Source organism: Hemiscyllium ocellatum, chromosome 42 (assembly GCF_020745735.1).
Source record: "Hemiscyllium ocellatum isolate sHemOce1 chromosome 42, sHemOce1.pat.X.cur, whole genome shotgun sequence".
In the NCBI taxonomy this organism is placed as follows: Eukaryota; Metazoa; Chordata; class Chondrichthyes; order Orectolobiformes; family Hemiscylliidae; genus Hemiscyllium; species Hemiscyllium ocellatum.
This window is the reverse complement of record NC_083442.1, coordinates 24,236,339-24,262,461: the sequence shown is the minus strand read 5'-3', so window position 1 is coordinate 24,262,461 and position 26,123 is coordinate 24,236,339. Positions and strand designations below refer to the sequence as shown.

Here is a 26,123-nt window from a genome sequence, read left to right as displayed (position 1 = left end):
TTAGTGGGTTTTACTAACAATGTCAGAAGAAAGGAAATATTCCACAGCCACTATTCGGGGAGTGAGGGGCCCCTGCACCAAAGTAGAATTATTGCAATGGCAAATTAATGATCTAAAAGGGCAGTGGAGTTAGACCCTTCAGCTGGAGCTCATCGGATTCGCCATTTATTTTTCTTTATTATTCATTTTTGTGGGGTTTTTTTTGTTCTCTCTTCTTTCTTCTCGGTGACATCCCGAACACCCGGCCTCAGAGCAGCCTCGGACTCCAGGCCTCATGCTGACTCGGACTCCAGGCCTCAGAGCAGCCTCAGACTCCAGGCCTCAGAGCAGCCTCGGACTCCAGGCCTCAGTGCTGACTTGGACTCCAGGCCTCATGCTGATTCGGACTCCAGGCCTCAGTGCTGACTCGGACTCCAGGCCTCAGAGCAGCCTCGGACTCCAGGCCTCAGTGCAGCCTCGGACTCCAGGCCTCAGTGCTGACTCGGACTCCAGGTCTCAGTGCTGACTCAGACTCCAGGTCTCAGTGCTGACTCGGACTCCAGGCCTCAGAGCAGCCTCGGACTCCAGGCCTCAGTGCAGCCTCGGACTCCAGGCCTCAGAGCAGCCTCGGACTCCAGGCCTCAGAGCAGCCTCGGACTCCAGGCCTCAGTGCAGCCTCGGACTCCAGGCCTCAGTGCAGCCTCAGACTCCAGGCCTCAGAGCAGCCTCGGACTCCAGGCCTCAGTGCAGCCTCGGACTCCAGGCCTCAGTGCAGCCTCGGACTCCAGGCCTCAGTGCTGAGTCAGACTCCAGGCCTCAGTGCTGACTCGGAGTCCAGGCCTCAGTGCAGCCTCGATGAGGGTTGGGGAAACATGAATCAGCACTTGTGGAGCATAAAGCACCATTCAGAGCAGTCACTCTGCTAGGTAACAGCAACAACATGCATTGGTATAGCACCTTTAATGTAGTTAAAGTGTCCCAAGACACTTCACAAGACTGATATCAAGCAAAGTTTGATATTACAGCCATATCGTAGCCGTTAAGACAGATGACTGAAAGGTTGGGGAAAGAGGCAAGTTTTATATCAAAACCATGGAAGTGCAAGGAACAGAGAAAGATAAGAGAATGAAGCAGGGAAGGCCATATAATCAGATCTGTCATTTGACAAAATTATCACTGGGCCTTAACTCTGTGGAACAGAATGCCAACAGTCACAACTCTCTAAAAGAAGAACTTGCTCCTCGTCTCCTTCTGAAATGGGAGTTTTTTTTTAAAACAGCGCTGGTTCGTTCTACATTTTCCCTAACCCTCATGTCTTCTTAGCATCTGTCCTGTTAAGCCCACTCAGAATCTTCAATAAAACGACAATGCACCTTGAAAATAAAAATATTCTTCTGAGCTGCTCAGTTGTAAAAGTGATTGAGAGTGTAAAGTTGGTGATTAAATTTGCCTCATGACTCAACAGATAGGCCGTTGCTCTTTAAGTCTCTGCAATTGATTAATATTCAGCTGCACAATGTAAATTTATGGCACAGATATATATCATTTAATCATGTCATAGAGTCATATAGGAGAAAGTGAGGTCTGCAGATGCTGGAGATCAGAGCTGAAAATGTGTTGCTGGAAAAGCGCAGCAGGTCAGGCAGCATCCAAGGAACAGGAGAATCGATGTTTCGGGCTTGAGCCCTTCTTCACGAGTCCTGAAGAAGGGCTCATGCCCAAAATGTCGATTCTCCAGCTCCATAGAGTCATATAGCCCAGAAACAGACCCTTCTAGTCCATGCTGTGTTGGTAAGCAGTTACTTTATCTCAATTGGGACTGTACTATGTCCTCTGCATTGTGAAACAATGCTGAGAATCACTGGGGCAAAGGAATATCTGGGGGTGGGGTGTGAGGCAAGAGTTCCTCTCTTCCCATGTGCAGTGAACACAGGAACCTATAGGAATCAGTAACTGATAAAAGACTGATCTCCATCTCATACCATCCTGTTAGTTCAGTCACACAATGATGGCGTTGTGATAAGCCCCTATTGATTAGTGTCTCTCCAACCCAGACAGGAGTCAAGGGCTCCGTTACAGGAAGCTTTGAGAACCGTTGTTCCAAAGTTGGTTGCTCTTCAAAACATGTTGCCAGTTTATCGGGCAGCATAAAGCAATGCCCACTCCTAAACCAATCTGCCTGGCACCAAGCTGCTCAATCCTCAAAAGCTGATTGGTTGCTTGCAGGCCTGGCACCAAAAGTTGAAGTAAGTTCTCTGCTTGGAACTCAATTACGGCAAAAAGCTTTAGGAATGTTCTCAACACACTTCCGAACACGTCAAATATCCCTCTGCCTGGTGGGACCCTCTGGCTTGTAATCACCCAGTATGGGGAAGGTTCACTCCAGAAGGTGCAGAACACATCAACAGATTGAGTTAGAAACATGAAGCCAAGCTGTTGGAGAAGGGTGCAAACAGCCAACTGACCTACAGGGGGCAGAATCTGCAGATTGTGCATTGGGCTTAGAACCCTCAAATCAGAGTGGAAGTAAATCCTTCTCGATCTCGTATTGGTCATCTACCATTGGGAAGGAGAAGAAAGGTGATTGCTATCGACCAGAAACTGAATTGACCCAGCCATGTAAATGCTGTGGCTACAAGACCAGGTCAGAGGCTAAGAATCCTGCAGAAAGTAACTCATTTCCTTGCTCCCCAAAGCCTGTCCAAGACCTACAATGTGTCTGTCGGTCTTGGACAGTCTTGGGGGAGTAAGGAAATGTGGTTGTACGTCTTTCCTGGATTATTACAGCTTTGACAGCGCTCAAAAAACCTGACACCATCTAGGACGAAAGAAAAAGCAGCCCACGTAAATGTTAGTGGTTGTGGTCGCATTAACTCACTCCACCACTGATGCTCAGCACCTACAATGTGTATCATCGACATTGAAAAAGAGGCTCCTTTGTTGGCAACTTTGAAATCTACAAACAAAATACCATCTGGAAGAACAAAGGAAACAGACATATAGGAACACCACCAGATGCAAGCTCCCCACTAAGGCACTCACCATTCTGACTTTGAAATACATTGCCATTCCTTCAATGTCACTGGGTCATAATCCTGACACTGCCTCACTAACAGCACTGTGGCTGTACCTACACAAAATAGACTGACATGATTCAAGAAAGCAGCACAGCACCAATGGATGGTCCCAGCTAGCTTTCCTTCAATAAATTAGAAAGAAAATGACTCACAAGAGGTAGGACTGTTTTGTCAATATTTCTTAATTTCTAATCTGTTTAAATTAGATTAGATTACTTACAGTGTGCAAACAGGCCCTTCGGCCCAACAAGTCCACACTGACCCGCCAAAGCGCAACCCACCCATACCCTTACATTTGCCCCTTACCTAACGCTATGGGCAATTTAGCATGGCCAATTCACCTGACCCACACATCTTTAGACTGTGGGAGGAAACTGGAGCACCCAGAGGAAACCCACGCAGACACGGGGAGAACGTGCAAACTCCACACAGTCAGTCGTTTGAGGCGGGAATTGAACCTGGGTCTCAGGCGCTGTGAGGCAGCAGTGCTAACCACTGTGCCACCGTGCCACCCACCGATTTTGTCGTTTATGTTAGTTGCTTAGTTCTTTTGCTTAATGCTTTGGTAGTGTTGGAAATTATTTTCTGAAGTGGTCAGAACCAATATCTGTTATCAGCCAGATTCTGGAGACGAGTGGTGCTGGAAAAGCAGCCATTTCATTCTTTCAGTGTTGTTGAAACATATTGCACACATGGGGCTACATTAAACTGCAGAAGTATGAGACAGAAAGTGTCTTATTTTCCATTCACACCTTGACATCACACTTTCCTTGTAAACAATTTCACAAATGTCCTTCAACCAACGTTTCACCCTCAGGGACTTTTTTCTCATAAATACCGCAACTTGTGTCAAAAGCCAGAATGTACAATTAATGTAAGCTCTTGCATTGGATCTGTTATTGCCTTAATGCTGCAGTCAGAGTGAGTGCACTGTACAGACATTTCCAGCACACAGCAACATGAATCTCTCTTCCAGAACTTTAAAATGATTGCACACTTCTGAATTACATAGAGACATAGAAAATAGGAGGAGGAGTAAGCCATTTGGCCCTTCAAGCCATTCAATATGATCACGGCTAATTTAGATCTTCTGGGTTGGTGGCAAAACTGGTGGGTCAGAGCACATGAGGAGCAATTATGAAAACTAATTTTAAAAGCTACCCAGCAGGAGCAAAACCAATGTAGTGTACAAAATCCCATGCAAGGACTGCACAAAACACTACATAGGACAAACAGGAAGACAGCTAACAACCCGCATCCATGAACACCAACTAGCCACGAAACTACACGACCAGCTATCCCTAGTAGCCACACACACAGATGACAAACAACATGAATTCAATTGGGACAACACCACTATTATAGGGCAGGCTAACAGAGAACAGCCAGGGAATTCCTAGAGGCATGGCACTCATCCACAAATTCTATCAACAGACACATCGAACTAGACCCTATATACCGGCCACTGCAGCGGACAGCAACTGACAACCGGAAGTGGCAGATTCAAACCACTATAAATGCCGGAGGAATCAGCACAGAAGCGCTTCACAGGAGGCTCCCAAGCACTGAAGATGTCACCTAGACAGGGGACAAAACGTTTGCAACACAAACTCCCAGCTCGGCGAACAGAACCACAACAATGAGCACCCGAGCTACAAATCTTCTCCCAAACTTTAAAAGCTATCGTCAGATAAGATTAGATGCCACAATGGTCGGTACTGATGCCTCACAGCACCAGGGATCTGAATTCAATTCCATCCCCAGGCAATTGTCAGTGTGATTGCCTCTGTCTGCATGGGCTTCCTCCCACAAGATGTGCAGGTTAGGTGGATTGGCCATGCTGAAAATTGCTCTAGAGCATCCAGTGAGGTGGGCTAAGCCATGGCTAAAGCCATTGAGAGGGTCGATGTAAACTGAATAGTATTGTTCTGCACCGTTGGGATTCTATGATTCTACAAACTTTCAAGCCCATCCTTTCTATCAAATTATTATTCTTTACTTCAAAGGCAAAAGTGAGAACACGAGAGAAAAACTGAGTTGAAAGCGTATGTTACCTGTCATAATTTGGACAGCTGTGATTTCCACACAAAGATTGTCAAACCTTTTTGAGCAGCACATTACTTGAAAAACTAGTAGCATTGACCAAGACCCCTAACGCTGGGCACTATCAATGTTGAAACAGAAGACGCAATAAATTTTAATGTGTTGATTAAGTTCTGGATATAAGTTTACTCGCTGAGCAGGAATTATCAGCAGTGCTTCGTCCAGAGGCCCACTGAAGATGTTCCCTAGTATGGTGATGAAACATCTGGAAATGAATCTCCCAGCTCAGCGAACAAACACATCCAGAACCTCAACCTGAGCTACAAATCCTCTCAAAACTTGTGTTGATTAAGTGCATTTAAGTTTAGTTTTCTTCTGTAATATTATTGAATCCAATGTGAGGGATAATAGTGCTAGGAATGGACCATTTTAGGAATCCCAGGGTATATCATCGACCTACTGTCCTGACTTAAACTGTGTTACAGATTATAACTGTTATGTAAACTCTGCCTAATTTTAAATTCTGTTGAATTCTATGGAAATAAAACTGCAACAGCCTATAGAATACCAAAATAAATCTCAATCCTTTAGGCGCCTGTTAAATTTACAAACCAATCAGGCATATTCTGTAATTACAACCTCTAAAAAAGGCACAATCATTCTTGGATTAATAGATCATCTGCTGAGCTGAATCTGGAATGGCTTTTGAAACTCCACCAACTGACACAGGTGTAGGCCATTCGACCCTTCGAACCTGCTCTGCCTTTTGTGACGATGCTATGGTTTTAAGAGGGGTACTTGGTCCTGGTTTTTTTGATGAAGAGGTGAGAAAGAGGTACTGAGCTCTCTATTTAAATACAATAAAGGCTTTTTTAAAATAGTTGGAGTAATAGAAGCCGCCTGAATAAGTAGGGGCCTTTTAGGGTTTTTAGTGTTAGATTTTTAGTAGCAGTTGCCGGGTTTTGAAGCTGGGTTAGGAAGCTACAGTACATCTCTCCCTGCTACTCTCTCTCTCAAATTATACCCTTGATCTTCTTTCCTCCTGGACTAGAGAACTGCTTGTGAGACAACCTATTTTACTGAATTTGCCTTTGCCTAGGGTGTGTTTATGGGATGTTACTGTATTGTAACAGTTACTGTTTAGTAGTTAAATAATCTATAATCCTGTTAAGCTTTCCAATAGAGTGTTATTCCAATTCTTTCTTTTGTTATATTTTAACCATAGTGTATCAACGTGTGTTTTGCTTCAAATCTGGTAGTTTGGCCAATCAAATTGCATCTAGAACACTATACTTAACACTCGCCTTTAAAATAAGAAAAAGTTAGGGTCTAGGCTACCTTCTTCATACATTTTGAGGGGGTTTGGTTTGTTCCATAACACTTTCAACAGCTGATTATCCTACTCATTACCCTGTTCCAGGTTTCTCCTTCAGGCCCTGAGAACTATATTTAAGTCCTTCTTGAAAATATCCAACGTTTTCGCTTCAACATCTTTCTGTGGTACAAAAGTTTACACGCTCATCAGTTTCTGGGTGAGAGAATTTCTCTTCCTCCAAGTACTAAGTGATTGACCCTGTACCCTTAGACTCTGACTCCTAGTTCTGGACTCCCTGGTCATCGGAGACACTTTCCTACATTTATTCTGTAGAATCTGGTTAGGATTTTATAGGTAGCTATGTGTTAGCTCCTCATACTTTTAAGAATACAGCTTGACCAGTCTCTTTTCATATGATAGTCCTGCCAAGTATTCATCATGATTATAACAACCGTAACAAAAGATCCTAGCCACGTTGTCCGAAACTGACAGACACCATTTGCATTTCAAAGCAGAGTTCCTATCATCAATAGAAAGAAGCAGGTGCATAGATTTAAAAAAAACTTTCAAAAGTAGTTTTGTTTGTTGAAAACACACAGAATTGACAATTGATTTAAATAACTGCACAAAATATTGCAGCAGAGACTGTTAGATTTTTTTTTAAATGTTAATACGTTATGATACTTCCTTCAAAGGGGAAAAAAAAATATTGTGACAAATGACAACGCTTAGAAAATGGTACCCAATGCCATCAAATGGTCTCAGTGACAAGGAGAGACTGGCTAGACTGGGTTTGTTTTCTTTGGAGCAGAGGAAACTGAAGGGGTATCTTTCTGGAGTGTACAAAATTATGACAGGGTAGATTGTGAGAATCTTTTCCCCAGGGCAGATGGATCTAAGACCAGACAGCCCAAGTTTAAGGTGAGGGGTTGGTCGTTCAGAGAACCAGCATGGACCAGCTTGGGTTGCAGGGCCTGTGTCCATGTTATAGGACTCTATGACTCTGTGACCCAGATGGTGGTAGGAATATGGAACGTGCTGTCTGAGAGGGTGGCGTAGGCAAGTTCTCTCACAATATCTAAGCAGCATCTGGATGAGCACTTAAAATGCCAGGGCATCATCAGCGATGGACAAGGTGCAGGTAAATGTTATTAGTGGACTTTGGTGTTTATTGATCAGTTTGGACATGGTGGGCCAAAGGGCCTGTTTCTATGAAGAACGATTCTGTGACTCAATGACAATCTTTTTGGGACTCACCCCCACAATGAATAATTGTATTAAAAACACATCCAGTCATCAATTTAAAAGTGATAATGTCAAGGTAGCAAACATTTTGCATGGATTCCCTCGCCGCTCAAGCTTCTCTCAGTGGTACTCATTTTGGGGGTCATTCCAAACCCATAAAATGCGTGCTAGAAGAAATGCAATTTCTCTTTTAGTGATCCTCTTGTGGGGTGTTAGAGCGACGATGTCCATCAGAAAATGATTTATGTTCAGTGCTTTGCGTTTAGATTCACACCCCCATAGGGAGACACAAGCCTAACTCCAAATATGACCAGAGCAGCTGGGGGATTTGAATGCATTTAATTAAATAAATCTGGCTGGCATTAGTTTCATGGTTGTCATGTCAACCTGGTTATGATGAAAACTCATCAGATTTGCTAATATCCTTTTGGGAAGGATGACTGTCATCTTCACCCAGTCTAGTCTAAGTGATCCACAGGAATGTGTTTGACACTTAACAATAAAGGCTAACACATCGCATTCAGCTACAATCAGTGCTACAGCGTTTGTATTCCTGTCAAGGAATAGAACCTTTTAGAGAATTGGTAATCGTCCTAATGTCTTCGTGTGGAAAATTTAAGGAAAGTTGAATAATTTGACAGTTTACCGTTGTTAAAAATGTAAACAGATTCAGCATCATTTCCTTAATGCAGCACTAATCGACAGGAAGAACAGCTCACTGCATACATAATGAAAAATCAACAGTATTAAATGCTTATTATGACCGGAGACTAAAAAAAACACAGTTGTTGCATTTGGAAATCTGTGTAAATTATAACTAGGGATTAATAAAAAGACATAACATGTTTCATTATTACTCCAATATAAACTTGATCTTGTATTGTCCTAGGAAGAGACATCTTGCTGTAAATGTTTGAATTCAGTAAATGGGAATTACGTGATATATTTGCTACACTGAGTCACCTGTATATTGCTTTATGCAGTAATATTAATGCGGACCTTATGCAAATCTTTCTAATCGGGTTTTTGCATTGAATAGTCAAAAAGACATTTGTACACCTCACTTTCTCGAATGTACCAGACTGCACTTTATATTTATGGGTATTAGATGACCTCTTATAACTTCACCTAGGTCAGCAAAGACATTGGGATGACGTGGTGGCTCAATGGTTAGCACTGCTACCTCACAGTGCCAGGGACCCAGCTTCGATCCCAGTTTCAGGCGACTGTCTGTGTGCAATTTGCACATTCTCCCTGTGTCTGGGCGCTCCGGTTTCCTCCCACAATCCAAAAATGTGCTGGTTAGCTGGATTGGTCATTGCTAATTCCCCATAGTGCCCAGGGATGTGCAGGCTAAATGGGTTAACTGTAGGAAACAGAGAATTGTAGGTAAGGATGGGTGGGATGCTCTCTGGCCTGTTTCCACACTATAGGAAGTTTATGACATGATGGTTTCAGGCAGAGTGCAGAGAAGATGATTTATCGGAATGCTTCCAGGGATGAGGAACTTCAGTTGCATGGTTAGGTTGGTGAAGCTAGGGTTGTTCTCACAAGGGAAGAGGATAGAGGCAATCAAAATAATGAGGGATCTGGAAATGAGTGGATCGGAAGCAACTGTTCACATTGGTGGCAAGGTTGAGAACTAGAGGCCGCCCATTTAAGGTGACTGGCAAAAGAAGCAAAGGCAATGTGAGGGAAAACCATTTTTCCTGCATCAAGTGTTTAGGAGCTGGGAACGTGCTGTCAAAGGATATGGTGGAGGCAGATTCAATCATTGCTTCTTGGAATTGGAAGAGAAAATAAATTGCAGGACCATGAGGTCTAAGGTCAGGAAGCAGAGCTGTGAATTGCTGTTGCAGGGAGCCAGGATAGACACGGCAGGCAGAATGGCCTCCCTTTGTGCTGCAATCATTCTATTATACTTTCAATCCCACTTATGAATATATTAAAAGGGTAATTTTAAGAGATTGCACTTCCTTGGAAGTTCAGTGCAATATCAGACAGCCTTATCCAGAACCTTCTGAATATACTCACTCAGTAAAATCAAAATATATAGTCAAATTTCTGAAAGGATAAACCTGCAATGAGCAGTGATAGTACACATGAGGCACATGCCCCTGCATTCATTCCTTGAGTATTATAAGTCCATCCCATGACCCAGAACACTGTAAGCATGCAAACCCTCACAAAACATCTCCAAGATTACATTTTCCCCACAAGAGGCTTTTGAATATCATTGAAATTATTTGTCTAACCTGTTTTTCCTAATCAACTTGATTCAGAGATGTTATTACACACCTCTGGCACAGGAGGGACTTGAACCCAGGCCTTCTGATCCAGGGGTAAGGACAATACCACTGTTCCACAATTGAAAGGTATAAATTCCGAAAGAGCTTAATGACTTTAGATGCTGAGAGGCTTTTCCTGTGGTTGGAAAGTCATGAAACTGAGGTCATGGCCTCAGGATAAAAAGTCAGTCTTTCAGAGGAAAGTTTCCACCCAGGAGCATTGCAAGTCTTGGGTTTCTCTATCTCAGGTACATTGTGCAGAGCACGTTCAAGATCTTAAACCACGGGAACGGATATAAGGGGAGCAGAGAAAGACAGACTGGAGATCAAGGATTGGCCAAAAAATGGTGGAGCTATATCTGGGTCATGTCCATTTTCCTTACATTACATACTTGTAACAACTTAGAGACCGGTACCTGGTCAACATTTTTCTTTCTCACTCTATGCCAGGATTTTTGGGAGAAATTATAGGCATAATGATTTTGTGTGCCTTTGAGCTCTATATGGTGGGATTGGAGTCACATGTATCCTGGTGAGGTGCAGGCAGGAGCTTTGCTTTCCTTATATGTTAATGCAGACTGAGCGGCTTGTTCATTGTCTTTTTACCCTTTGTCAGAAGTCACACGAAACTAGGTTTGTGATTTTAAATAAACCTATTGGACTATAACTTGGTGTCGTGTGACTTCTGATTTTGTTCACCCCTGTCCAACACCAGCACCACCACATCATTTTTTTTTCCCTTTGGTTTTGGATCTCTCATAACCAGATTTCGGATTGAAGTATCACACTTGGATGTACAATGTTCAGGTTGTTTGTCCAGTTCTATAATAAGTATACTCCAGTAACCATCCGAAACAGGAACACTGCCTTTTTTATTAATCAATATTGTGCACCATTTGACAGTAGACTATCAGAATTTGGAAGGTGAATGAAAGTAATGAGTTAGCAAATGCTACATCTGAAGAAATGATCACTTTGCAAATACATAATGGATGTGTAACAGTTTTGGACACAGATTGCTGACATTATACAGCTGTGACTGCAAGTAGAGTACCATGCATCACACAGTTTGAGTTTTGTGACCTCTCAAAGATAAGTAGGTGGATTTGAAAGCTGATAGAGGGAAAACAGAGCAAACACTTCATTACACTCCCTGGAAACAGGCATTTATGGTCTAAATACTGTCATTTAAATGAGAAAACCATCATTTACTCTGCACCGACCCACAAATGTGGGCAGTTAAAATAAAAACTTGGGAAAAGCCCATTGCCAGACTTCAAACTCTCACGCTGTATAGATTCCACATTAACTGGCTTTCTGATTTCAGCTCCTCTGGCTGTGATACGGTAGGCTGTAGGGGCGGCATGGTAGCCTGTTGGTTAGCACTGCTACCTCACGCCACCAGGGACCCGAGTTCAATTCCAGCCTCGGGCAATAGTCTGTCTGGAGTTTGCACATTCTCCCTGTGTCTGAGTGGGTTTCCTCCGGCTGCTCCAGTTTCCTCCCACAATCCAAAGACGTGTAGGTTAGAGTGGATTGGCCATGCTCAATTGTCCATAGCATCCAGAGATGTGCAGGCTAGGTGGATTAGGCATGGGAAATACAGGGTTACAGGACTGGTGTGTGGATCTGGGTGTGATGCTGTTTGGAAGGTCAGTGTGGACGCGAAGGACCGAATGACCTACTTCAACACTGTAGAGATTCTATGATTTCTCTCTTGGCATAGACAGACAAAATAAACATTGACCAACAATCTGTCTCAAAGTTGTTACAAGTTCATAGTGTAAAAAATATGGACACAAACTGGATGTATCGCTCTTTCATTCAATAAAATCATGCTCAAACTTTGATCTCCAATCTGCTTTCCTTCACTATCCCTGTATCCCTTTCTGTCTCTAATGCACACGCAGTTAGACTGGCATTGTATAACATTTTCAATTACACAAAGCTGGGAGGCTGAACACTCAAAATACACACTGTTTCTCCACAGATGCTGCCAGACTTGCCGAGTTTTGTCCAGCATTTTCTGCTTTTATGTCAGGTTTCCAGCGTCCACAGTACTGGGCTTTGATTTAGTGTGGTTTAATATCTGGCAAGTTAGTCCCACTAAAATCTCCGAGTTTGCCTTCTTCTGAAAGATAATTGGCCTCTTTTTTTTCATTCAACACCTTTCGAAGCAAAGGACTAGTGCTACCTGCAATGCTTTGGGTTGGGAGCAGAATGTAAAATGGAGTTCCAGCTCTTCATCCTGTAATCCATCAATGTCAGATTGGAGGGGGGAGGTGACAGAGGAATGGAAAGGGGCTGCGACAGTACAGTGGAAGATACAGCACAGGCCTCACCCCCCAGTCTGTCACCCAGAGGTTGCATCCATGTTCTGGCTATGCTTTAGTCCTTTTTGGGAGCCCTAATATTCACAGTCAGCTTCCGTTGTTGACAATCCTTTTTCACCCAGTAAATTATTTACTGCATGTGGACAGATACCATTCCCAAGCCCCTCACTTCCTGTAGTGAAAGCGAGACAATGCCGGTAAGCATGATCAGATGCCACCTTTTCAGACAGTTCTAGCTCCAGCCAGAGATCAAAAATGTTGGATATTAAGTATCACTACTTTCACCTCTGGCACAGAAGGTTCTGGGTTTAAGTCCCACTTCAGGACAAGATCAAAGGGGACACTGAGGGAGTGCTGCTCTACTGGGGGTGCTGTCTTTCTCATTTAAATGATGTCTTATTCAATCATTTCAGGAAGTAAAGGATCCCGCTGCATTAATTTGAAGAAAAGTAGCAAAGTTATCCCTGTTGTCCTGGCCAATATTATCCTCAATTAACATCATAAAAACAGATGGCCTGGTCATTATCACATTGTGGAACCTTGCTGTGTACAAATTGCCGTGTTTCCAACATGACAGCTGTAACTACACTTCGAAAATGATTTCATTGGCTGTTCAAATGGTTTTGGAATATCCTTTCATCATGATAGGTGCTGCATAAATGCAGGTCTTTCTTTTTGTTGTTGAAAGCTCAATTACAACAGTGTATTAGATTAGATTACTTACAGTGTGGAAACAGGCCCTTCGGTCCAACAAGTCCACACCGACCCGCCGAAGCGCAACCCACCCATTACCCTACATTTACCCCTTACCTAACACTACGGGCAATTTATCCTGGCCAATTCACATAACCTGCATATCTTTGGACTGTGGGAGGAAACCGGAGCACCCGGAGGAAACCCACGCAGACACGGGGAGAACGTGCAAACTCCACACAGTCAGTCACCTGAGTCGGGAATTGAACCCGCTGTGAGGCAGCAGTGCTAACCACTGTGCCACCGTGCCGCCCATTTGGCTGAATTTGAATTTGTTTTTGTACCATGGCAACAGCTATTGTTCCATGGCATACTCTTCAGAATAACGGCAGTGTTGAATTCACTCATCGCTTCCATTCTCTACACCAACGACAAAATCTCACCATTTTCCTGTATTTTCTAGTAAGGACTGGAAAGGGCAAAGGGCTTTTTTTTTGAAACCAAAGATTTACTCTAACAGGCTGCAGCTCTCCCAGCAGCCCCCTGGCTCTACTCTCAGTCCTTTCTGAAGAGGTTTAATGATTGTCAAACTCTGAGGGACAGCCACCTAGACTCCAAATGCTCTCTCTCTCCATGGATGCCACCTGACCCTCTGTGATCTCCAGCGTTTTTTTTGTTTCCAGTAGCAGAATACTGAATGGACTCACAAACTCCGAACATTCGCCTGTACCTGTGTTTTTGTTTTTGCCGCTGTTTACCTATGACTTACTTACCTACGCTACTTAACTCTGTGATCTGCCGGCATTGCTCACAAGACAAAGCTTTTCACGTGACAATCAATTCGACTCAATTCAATTTTCAAGGCTTGATTTGGAATTACAGCGGGAAACTGTTCTGGGAAGAGCTGTCCTAATACCTCAATCATTCAGAGAACCCCAGTTAAATCTCCTTCAAATCTTTTTGCTTTTCATAAGAACAATCTCATTTTCTTTTAAAAAAAACTAATAAAAAAATAATCTCTCTCTAAATATTTATTTCCTCAAAATGAATGCATAAACAAAACTGACGTTAATCTGGCTTAGATCTTAACAACCAGAAAGCAATTCACTCACAGGCTTATTCTTACAAACTCTAGGTTAGCACAATAATATCAGCATCTGGATTTATCACTAAATATAGCATCTGCTATATTGCTGCTTGAATCTAACGTTTATAGCTTGCTGTTCCAGAAGATAGCACTACCTATCTCAGTAAAAGGCAACTGCATGTCTTGTTTTCCCTCTGTCAATTTTTAAAGGCCTCTCTTCTCTGAAAGAAGTTGAGTAATGTCCTGACACCCCTTTTGTGTTCTGCTCCTTTTTGGATACACACTCTCGAGGTTATCCGTATGAGTTATAACAAGTTGCAACATTTAAAGCTTTTCTTCTTTGATTGCAGGGATGGGGTCTCGTGGACTACGACCCCTCAGCCAGAAGGAAATGGGACATTTTACATTTAAGTCAGCTTTACCACCCCTCCCCACACAGGGAAATCACTGCTCAGTCACAGGTACTGCTGCTCAAAGATATCTTTGTCCCAACATAGGCGCCCAATGACCCTCACGCACTTATCACCCATGTGCAGGTTCCTCCCACCTCCCCACCCCACCAACATCTCACCACCGACCCCTCCACCCACCCAACCCACCTTGTCCCATCACTTCCCCCTGCTCGCACCCTGTCCCATGACTCCCCTCCAAACCACCCCATCCCAAAGTTCTACCCCTCCCCCTGCATGCCCCATCCCGCTTACCCTTCCCACCCCCCGCCCCACCAACATCTCACCACCTCCTGCCCATTCTGTCCCATCACTTCCCATTCCCCCGACCCCTACCCTGTCCCACTACTCCCTCCCCGAGAACCGACGTGAAGAACCTCATGAACGGTTTTGACAATGGTTAGCTCCAGCAGAGAAGCAGAAAGGCACTTGCTCCCTGAGCCCAACAATCATTGTCATTGTCACAAGTTCTAAGGAAGGGTCACCGGACCCGAAAATATGAACTCTGATTTCTCTCTGCAGGTGCTGCTAAGCCATTCCAACAATTTCTGTCTTTGTTTATGATTTCCAGCATCTGTCGTCCTTTTTAAACTTTTTAATCATTGTCAGGATTTCCCGAATCCAGAAATCAACCCATTCAGAGTCAAATTCAAAGTGGGTCATTTTAAAAAAAACATGTAGCCTCATTAAAAAAGAGCTCAAAAGATCAACCAAGGCTTGTGGACTGAGTTAGGCGACCTTTGTCATGCCTCTCAATAAAGCCGACAAGTTGGAGGAGGGTGGAATGCTGGGAGTTTTAGCATATTAACCTCTCCCGCTGAACCCAAACACATTCATTTTCTATGCAGTTAAATTTCTCCCATGGTCTAAAAGCAGGGTTCAGTGTTGAGAAAGGTGTGTGTTTGATGAGGTAGGAACATAGGAAAAAGAAGTCTGCTCCAACACCAGGGTATATTCCTTAGGCTGTCGGGGGGACGTTTTAGAGGTTTACAAAATTGTGGGGGGAAGGATAGGATAAATAGACAACGTCTTTTCCCTGGGGTGGGGGAGTTCAGAAATAGAGGGCATAGGTTTAGGGTGAGAGGGGAAAGCTGTAAAAGAGAGCTACGGGGCAATTTTTTTCACACAGAGGGTGATGCGTGTATGAAATGAGCTGCCAGAGGAAGTGGTGGAGGCTGGTACAATTGCAACATTTAAGAGGCATCTGGATGGGTATATGAATAGGAAGGGTTTGGAGGGATATGGGCCGGGTGCTGGCAGGTGCGACTAGATTGGGTTGGGATATCTGGTCAGCAAGGACAGGTTGGACCAAAGGATCTGTTTCCATACTATACATCTCTATGACTGTATGAAGCTAGCAGCAGGATGAAGCTGTTACCAGGATGTATTGGTGAGGACATGGTAATCAAATCATTCACAGAGCAGCTACAGGATGTGCCACTTGCTATGCCAGATGGTGAAAGTTAAATGGGCTGAAACACCTCCCTTATTCGAATGTATCTTGCCAATGTTGGAAGTCTGTTGAAGCTGGGGGAATTCTACAGCTGGTGCAAACATTGGCTCTGTCAGCACTACTCCATTCTTTCACACATGCACTGCCATGGTTTATTCTGTACGGAGAATTGTACTTGCATAAGACCATATGAAATAGGAGCAAGAGAGTAGGCCATTTGGCTCCTCAAGCCTGCTCCACCAATCAGTAAGATCAGGACTGAGTTCTGAAGACTGGACCCGAAACCTTAACTCTGCTTTCTCTCTCCGCAGATGCTGCCTGACCTGTTGAGCTTTTCCAGCAATTTCTGATTTTTCAGTGCTTGCAGTTCTTTGGGCTTTCTTGTGACTGATCTATTGTAGCTTCAATCTACATTCCTGCCTGTCCCCTATAACCCTCAACTCACCGGGATAAAGAATTCAAAATACTCATGACCAGGAGAGAAAATAATTCTTCCTCATCTTGGTTCTAAGCATGAGTTCTCTTTATCTGCAACTGTTCTGGTAACTAGATCTCCAGTGACGGACAACACCCTCTCAGCATTTACCCTGTCAAACATTCTCAATGTTCCAAAAAGATCACCTCTCATTCTTTGAGTACAGGGACAACCTGCTTAAACTTGTCAAAGACAAAGACTTCAACCCAATGTAGTTCCACTGAATTGTCCTCACTGCACCTTTGTTGCCACCTTACACAGAACACTTCAAGTTCCCATTCAAACCCTCAACATTCTGACTTGCGAATATGTCTGCATTCCTTTAGTACTATTCAGTCAAAATCCTGGAATTCCACCCCTAACGGTATTGAGGGTCTACCCACACTAAATGGACTCCAGTGGTTCAAGAAGGTAGCTCACCACCACCTTCTCAAGGGCAATAAATGCTGTGATGTCCATGTCCCATGAGTGAATAAAAAAAAGTTGGGAGACATCAATTGCAATGTCCTGGACAACTGCAGTTCTGAAGAAGAGTCGTTACACCCAAAACTCTGCTTTCTCTCTACGGATGCTGCCAGACCTACCGAGTTTTCCCAGTCATTTCTGTTTTTGTTTCTGATTTCCAGAATCAGCAGGATTTTTATTTTTTGTTTGCAGATGGAGAATTTCTGCGCAATGGGGCTGCAGTGGAGGGAAGATTGAATTTACTGATGGAGTCGTTGAAAAGTGTAATGCAGATTTCCTAGTTTGCCAGAGAGCAGTTTAGATCACAGAGGTAAGTGAAGACATATTCCCCCATCACGAGGCAACATCTCGGAAGGACTTAATTTTTCTCACGGTCACTGCAAAGTGATGCCAGGTAATCATTTAGGCAATTGTTTTCAACTTTCTTAAAGTGGCTAATGACATTCTGGAGGTGAAACCCAATTGTGGAAATCTCCTAATCCTGAGGTCAAGTGCAGACCCTGTGACATTCTTTTTATTATCTTAGCCACGTTATATGCTGTGTTTTTGGCCCTCCCACATCTCTCCGAATGTATTGATTGTGTGCAATATTATTTTCACATCGTTCTTTAGAATTCAGCGCTTCAAACACTTTGATGTGACATGGATTTCAAAGCCCTGCGAATTTTTTTCCATTTGTGTATTTGCATGTGTTTCATGTGCTGATGCTAATGGGGAAGGCCATTGAAAGTATATTTTTAAAAGAAACACCAACAGCTGTTGGGCTGAAATTTCATTACTTGTTCGGTATCTCGGACTGACCTAATTTTTTTCTGGAGTGAAGCCAAAACAGAAGGAAAAATGCTTTGTAACGTTGTGCTGGATTCGGAGTGTTTACAAAAGGAAGGCTGTGCTCAAGATGGGCACCACTCTAATCTTGACTGTACTCTCCAGCATCTGCAGTACCCACCTCTGCCTTATTACCACAGGGTCTCAACTCAGCACCGCCCTCCTAACCTGCAATCTTCTTCCTGACCTCTCCGCCCCCACCCCACTCCGGCCTATCACCCTCACCTTGACCTCCTTCCACCTATCACATCTCCATCGCCCCTCCCCTAAGTCCCTCCTCCCTACCTTTTATCTTAGCCTGCCTGGCACCCTCTCCTCATTCCTGATGAAGGGCTCCGGCCCGAAACGTCGAATTTCCTGTTCCTTGGATGCTGCCTGACCTGCTGTGCTTTAACCAGCAACACATTTTCAGCAAGTAAATAGGGGCCAATACCTCCCTGCAAAGTGGCCCAGTGGGTTGCCTCAGCTGCTTTTGAATCAGAAACGTTGAGTTTGAGCCCAGCTCAGGGATCGACAACCAAGGCAGATGTGCTCGTGATGAGGACAAACAACCTACAAAACCTTCCAATGAATGCCGATGGCAGGCAGAAGGAGAGATTCTTGCTCAGTCATGATTAGGCCATGAGCTTCCCATTGCCTGCCACTTCGACACCCCACCCTGTCCCGTGGCCAACATCTCTGTCTCAGGCTTGCTGCAGTGCTCCAGCGAAGCTCAGAGCAAGCTGAAAGAACAATGTCTCATTTTCAACTTGGGGACGCTACAATCCTCTGGACTCAATATCAACATTCAACAAAGTTAGGGCTTGAGGAACCTTCTCCCATGTCCTTACACACACGCCAGACCTTATTATCACGTTATGAGTATTATTACCCCTGATGAGGGTTTTTTGCCCAAAACGTCGATTTTCCTGCTCCTCGGATGCTGCCTAACTTGCTGTGCTTTTCCAGCACCACTCTAATCTTGACTGTACTCTCCAGCATCTGCAGCACCCACCTCTGCCTTATTACCACATGGTCTGTGATTACACATTACCCAATGTTAGCCGTTAATAGGCCTCATTAGTAGCGATTCATTCTCCTTGTCTGATTGTCATCCACTCCTTTGTCTGTCCAACTGTTCTTCTCTCTCTTTGGGCTCTATCTTCGCCTATTGTTTATTCCTCACCCCCTCCCTCCACCCTTTCGTCTGCAGTAAAAAAACCTTTTCCTAGCGACCGTCAGTTCTGAAGAAGGGTCATTGGACCCAAAACATTAATCAAATGTCACTCCACAGATGCTGCCAGACCTGCTGAGCTATTCCAGAAATTTCTGTTTTGGTTTCTAATTTCTTTGGGTTTTTTTTCCACAATTAGGCATCTCCAGTGCATTGGGAAATTGGAAATTAATTGGAAAATATTGACTCATTGATCCCTCTTGCTCTGCAATCTTCTTCAGCCTTTAGATCACTACACTACTCTAATAGACACTTCTTGTGTGTCCCTGATTTTCATCCCTCCATCCGGCTTGGCCTTCAGCTACCAAGTGTTGGAATTCCCTTCAGCCCTTCCAGTTGGCCTCAATATCCAAGCCCACCGTTCTTTTTCATTGTTGTGGTTCTGTTCGCCGAGCTGGGAGTTTTTGTTGCAAATGTTTCGTCCCCTGGCTAGGTGACATCCTCAGTGCTTGGCAGCCTCCTGTGAAGAGCTTCTGTGATGTTTCCTCCGGAATTTATAGTGGTTTGTCTCTGCCGCTTCCGGTTGTCAGTTGCTGTCAGAAGCGGCAGAGACAAACCACTATAAATGCCGGAGGAAACATCACAGAAGCGCTTCACAGGAGGCTCCCCAGCACTGAGGATGTCACCTAGCCAGGGGACGAAACGTCTGCAACAAAAACTCCCAGCTCGGCGAACAGAACCACAACAACGAGCACCCAAGCTACAAATCTTCTCTCAAACTTTCAAATTCTTTTTCATGTTCAGGGAATGAACATAAGCATTGCCTCATTAGGTACAACAAACTGTCAGGGATGGGGGGGTCACTGGCTGGGTCAGCATTTATTGCCTGTCCCTAGTTGCCCCTTGAGAAGGTGGTGATGAGCTGCCTTCTTTAACTGCTGCAGTCCACCTGATGTGGGTTAACCCCCAATGCCTTTAGAGAGGGAATTACGGGATTTTGATCCAAACATTTACATCACTTACCTCTCTCGACTCTTTTCAAGTGATCATTAAAACCTAACATTTTGACCAAGCCATTGTTCACCTCTGTTACTATTCAGGTTTTGTTTGGTAACACTACTGTGAGCTGAAAATGTGTTGCTGGAAAAGCGCAGCAGGTCAGGCAGCATCCTAGGAACAGGAGATTCGACGTTTCGGGCATAAGCCCTCCTTCAGGAATGAAGAACGCTACTGTAGAACATCTTGAGTGATTTTGTTATGTTAAAGGGCTGATGTAATTGAAATTTGCTTATGTCAACCTTGGGAGAGGCATATTAATCGTATGCCCATTGCCAAACCTCCTGGAAGCAATTCTTCTACTTAGAGCTCAGTCACTCAGCTGGAGGATCCCAGGAGCAGAGCCTAAGCATGTTAGAAATGGTCCTCAAAGCATTCTGGAAGCGGTCCAACTCAGGGATACCCAGTTTTGTGGTTGTTGAAAAACTAGAGAAAGTACATCTGGGAAGACTCCAAACAGAAAATGGAAACATTCAGAGTCCATCAGAGGGAATGCACAGACCTTGACCTGCCTCATCCAGCCAACCTTTTAGGCATCAGCTGTTCTGAGGATGCTGATGGCACAGTGGATATGTCAACTGCAGAGTCAGAGAGGCCTACAGCATGGGAACAGGCCCTTTGGCCCAACCTGGCCATGCTGCCCAGTTTTCACAATTAAACTAATCCCCTTTGGTTCATCTCAGAACTTAGAAAGACAGCGAGTTCTGCAGATGCTGGAGATCAGAGTCGAGAGCGTGTTGCTGGAAAAGCACAGCAGGTCAGGAAGCATCTGAGGAGCAGGAAAATCGACATTTCAGGTCGGAGCCCTTCATCAGAACCTATTGCGTGGGAGAGGAAGCAAGTTGCCCTCAATCCCGACGGACTAAGGAAGAAAAAGGATGCCTCATGCAAAGTGATCCTGAACAATAACTTTGGAGTTATCCCGTCTCACCTTGCTCAGCATTTCAAACAATCAGCTTTTAAGATGGGGAGAATCTGGTTAAATCCCTGTGTGCTTCCTACATTATAACAGTGTCTACACATCAAAAGTACTCCGTTTGCCATAAAGTGCTTTGGGAAGATGAGGGGTGATGAAAGGTGCAATATAAATACAAGGCTTCATTTCTTTCTTTTCATACTGTGTGACTCACTATTCTACCTTTACCCTTAAAGATCAGTGCACTAATTAATCTTATATGCACAATTAAAACCAAATAAAACTGTCTTATTGGATTAATGGCTTCGTTAAAACAGTTCACAAACACATTAGCCAACATGCTAAAAATAATGCTGCACTCAGAATTTCCTTTAAGGACATCCAGTTTATTTCACCTAAATAAACAAGAGTACCTTAAACCCAGGAAAATATTCCACGCCTGTCACTACGTGGCTTTGAGGCAAATTACAGTGAGCAGACTTTTACATCACTTGCTAACCCTGCCCTAGTTCTGCATTTGAAAATTATTACAAAGTATATCTGGATTTCTTTGCAATGTTCTGTCCTCCAGAGATGTGGCAGAAAGGGAGCACTCTCAGGTCCAGGAACAAGCACACAAATTCTAGGCTGACTGACACACTGCTGCGTGGTCAAACTTCCTGTCGTTTTGGATGATATTAAAGAGAGATCCCCTACTGCATTGTAAAACATCCATATGAATGTGAAGGATGCTGTTGGAAAAAGCGCCAAGGAATTATCCCCAATATCCCTCAAACAACAACTTGAATACAGATTATCTGATCATTCTGCATTTGGTGTTTGTGAGATCCTACTGTGCAATAACAATATCCTCCATTGCAACAGTGACTCCGTGTCAAAAATACTTCAGCAGCTGCAATGTGCTTTGGGGACACCTTTAGGGCCTGAAAAGTTGCTATGTAAAGGCAAGTCTGTTTTGCTTCAGCTGCCTCTAAGCCCAAAGGAGATGCTATAGTAATGGTTCAGAGCTGGTTCTGGTGGGGTTACAACCCTGGAGACCTCAACACGAGATCAGGACCACATGCCAACAGCTGGGGTCTTTATATATGAAGTACAGGTCACCAACTGGCCATTGTCCTGTGTGGTGTTAGGTCAACCAGTCAGGCAGCATCTGAAGAGCAGGAGACTCAACATTTCAAGCATAAGCCCTTCGTCAGGAATGATTCCTGATGAAGAGCTTATGCTCGAAACATCACCTCTCCTGCTCCACGGATGCTGCCTGACCGGCTGTGCTTTTCCAGCGCCACACACTTTAACTCTGATCTCCAGCAGCTGCAGTCCTCACTTTCTCCTGGTGTTAGGTCAAGTGGGCTACACATCAAGGCCTTTTCTAACCTTTCCAAGGCCTACCATCACTATCCTCACCGTGGTTGAAAAGAGACCTTAAACATGATGGGTACAGGAACAATTGCGTGGGAATCATAACCTCACCAATAAACTTCATGCAAAGATAGGGCAGGGATCATGAAATTCCATCTGGGAAGCTCTGTGACCTAAATTTCCTGTCACCTTTAGCCTTGATCATGAAGACAAACCCCAGTACATCTTTCACAATCCAAACTAATTCACTGATTCAGTAACATTTTCAGGCACGTTCTGTTGTTAAGATTACAAAAATGGCTAGACTCCTCCACTTAAAGAAATCATTGGAGTTAAATAAAGTGGAGACTTACCTCTTCCCATTGATGGATGTAACGAATGAGTCGGGATAACCGCAGCAACCGAAGAAGACTGAGGATTTTGGTAAATCTTACAATCCGCAGCGCCCTTGCAGTCTTGTAAACTTCTGAATCAATCCTCGTTTCAACTATTAGAAAAATATAGTCCACTGGAATGGAGGATATGAAGTCTACCACAAACCAGCTTTTTAAGTATTTCATTTTGATCCGCTGTGGATCCAAAATAATCTCTGTGTTGTCCTCCACCACAATCCCAGTTCTGAAATTCAGCACTAGATCGACAAGGAAGAAGGTGTCTGACACGACGTTGAAGACTATCCAGGGAGTGGTGTTTTCATCCTTGAAGAACGTGATCCCGACAGGAATGATGATCAGGTTTCCCACCATGAGAAGCAGCATCGTCAGGTCCCAGTAGAACCTGTAAGGAGAAATATTGCTGTTTTATTCGCAATCTTTACTTCTCGAAAAGTGAACATTGCATGGAATAGCACAGAGACAAACGTTTCAATCCAACTAGGACGTACCAGCATTTATGCTTCATACTAATTTTGTTTTACACTTGTACCTCAGAAAATGCTATTAACAAAGTTATTATAATCCTGATAGACAGGGACCCCCAGAATAGAACTGGAACCAAACTTCACATACACTTGATGTCGTGCGTAACTAACTGCTTGTAAAGTAACCAAAGAACTCAGATTTCTCCAGTTTCCTCATTTCCCCTCCCCCCACCTTGTCTCAGTCGGTTCCCTCAACTCAGCACCGCCCTCCTAACCTGCAATCTTCTTCCTAACCTCTCCGTCCCCACCCCACTCCGGCCTATCACCCTCACCTTGACCTCCTTCCACCTATCACATCTCCATCGCCCCTCCCCCAAGTCCCTCCTCCCTACCTTTTATCTTAGCCTACCTGACACCCTCTCCTCATTCCTGATGAAGGGCTTATGCCCGAAACGTCGAATTTCCTGTTCCTTGGACGCTGCCTAACCTGCTGTGCTTTAACCAGCAACACATTTTCAGCTGTGATCTCCAGCATCTGCAGACCTCACTTTTTACCCGGAGAGTTTTATCTCCACCTTGCAGTGAAGGAATTCTTATGAAAAGTGTAAACATGATTACAACTCTGCCTGCAAGCTGCAAATACAGAAATGGTTTGCTGTAATATCTGCTTCACAACTTATAATGTGTTTTACTGTTTTAACTAAACCAGCCCAAAGAGTTAAACAATCCCTGATGAGGAGTTGATTGTTGGACCATTAACCTGACATGAGATACAGAATCGAATCATGTACCTCCAACCCAACAACTACAAATTCAATTTGCTCTTACATATAGGAGTGCACAAGAATGTCCCGTTATTGCTCACCGCCTCAGTTAACATACAAATAGCAATACACTTTTACGCCTTTCCCTCCAAAGTGCGCCTAATGATTGAGGATTTACTGAAGTCAACCTGGCTATTGCATGATCTATGGAGTTTAATACAGTGGTCATGCTATCACTTTAAGAGGTTGTTATGCCCTTTCTTTTAAAGAGGATATAAGGCAGAAACACCAAACTGTCTCTGATAAAGTGAACAATTTCTTTTTTTTAGGTTGGAACAATGAAAGCAGCCTGGGTGAGACCAGGTCTCATAGACCAGGCTTCCTAGCTTCTTTTTAGCTTTTAAGTTTAGTTTTAAGCAGAAGCCATTGGAGTCTCAAAAGAGTTAGAATGTCTCCTTGCTGATACTTTCTCTTGATGATTTTTGCCTCCTGAGTTGGAATGTGTTGGAATCTGTGTCTGAATGTGCCTTTTGCCAAGGAGTGTGTCTATGGGATATTACTATATTGGAACAGTTAGTAATAGGTACTGTAGCTATTATTCTATTAAGTTTCCAGTCTGTTAAGTTACTCTAAATTCCTCTTTCCTTGGTTGTATTGTAACTATAGTGTTTAAATAAATTGTGTTTTGCTTAACATCAAGTTGTTTGACCAACTGCCTTGCATCTGGAACATAGCACTTCAAAATTACCTTTAAAATAAGAAAATGTTAGACTCCAGGCTACCTTCTTAAGATATATTGAGGGGCTCTGGTCTGGTCTGGTCAATAAGATAAAATACAAATGGATATCCAGTGGACATTTCATTTTTATTCTCTAAGTTAAGGATATCTTAAGTTTGCAATATATTATAATAACTTGTGTATGGAAATTATTCTATCCTTCTCTTATTTTATAAGTTAGTTTTCTTTTAAATTATAGTCATTAGTTGTTATAAATTATGATAACTTGTTTTATTTGTACCTTCACCACCATTTGTCATCTGCAGCCATGATCATTTTTCAATAAGCTAATTAACTATGTACCTTGCATCCCTTAAAGTGCTAATGCTAGTCACCTCCATATGGCAGCAAAATCTTCGTTCTAGATTTTCCTATAAACATCATACGCCGTACACCATTAATTTGAATTTCTGAAAAAAATCTTTGTTGACAAGGAACTCATCTCCTCACCCTTTCTAATGTTTCCATTTTTAAAATCTCACTCTTTTTAACTTCTCCACTTTTTAAACTCTCCTCCTTTTTTTTAAAATGTCTCCTCATCCTTAGTGACAAAATTCAGTTCATCAACCCTTTTCTGCTATCAGCTCATATAGCCTTTGTCCATTCACCCTATTAAAGCCCTTAATCATTTATAAAGCTGAAATGAAGCTTTAGTGGGAATCACACAATTATTGCAGAGACCATAACTGGAGTCCAATTCTAGTTCTGTTAAATGTGCTTGACTATAACAATATGAAGGAAAAAAGACCATCAATGTAAGAGATAAGTGTAATTGGTTTTGACTGTCTTTGCCTGCACAGCAGTTTTAAACTGATTTTATCATATTCCAGTCACTCACTTGCAATTTGGTTTTATTCTCTCATGGAATATGGGCATCATTGGCTGGGCCAACATTTATAGCTAATGTTATGGTCCAGAAATCAACAGGTTTGCTGACTCACTCCAATGTAGGTAAAAACAATGACTGCAGATGCTGGATACCAGATTCTGGATTAGTGGTGCTGGAAGAGCACAGCAGTTCAGGCAGCATCCAAAGTGCAGCGAAATCGACGTTTCGGGCAAAAGCCCTTCATCAGGAATAAAGGCAGTGAGCTGGAAGCATGGAGAGATAAGCTAGAGGAGGGTGGGGGTGGGGAGAGAGTAGCATAGAGTACAATGGGTGAGTGGGGGAGGGGATGAAGGTGATGGGTCAGGGAGGAGAGGGTGGAGTGGATAGGTGGGAAGGGAGATAGGCAGGTCGGACAGGTCATGGGGACAGTGCTGAGCTGGAAGTTTGAAACTAGGATGAGGTGGGGGAAGGGGAAATGAGGAAGCTGTTGAAGTCCACATTGATGCCCTGGGGTTGAAGTGTTCTGAGGTGGAAGATGAGGCGTTCTTCCTCCAGGCGTCTGGTGGTGAGGGAGCGGCGGTGAAGGAGGCCCAGGACCTCCATGTCCTTGGCACAGTGGGAGGGGGAGTTAAAATGTTGGGCCACGGGGCGGTGTGGTTGATTGGTGCGGGTATCTCGG

The 26,123-nt window shown here is 43.7% G+C and overlaps 1 protein-coding gene across 1 annotated transcript in view; it reads right to left on the bottom strand.

Annotated features, from left to right (window-relative positions):
• The window catches only part of hcn4 (hyperpolarization activated cyclic nucleotide-gated potassium channel 4), a 541,182-nt gene that overhangs the window by 463,438 nt on the left and 51,621 nt on the right, over window positions 1-26,123 (bottom strand). The window contains exon 2 of the mRNA XM_060853670.1: window positions 22,568-22,991. Within this exon, the coding sequence (XP_060709653.1) occupies window positions 22,568-22,991 (424 nt within the window). The remainder of the gene's footprint in view (window positions 1-22,567; window positions 22,992-26,123) is intronic.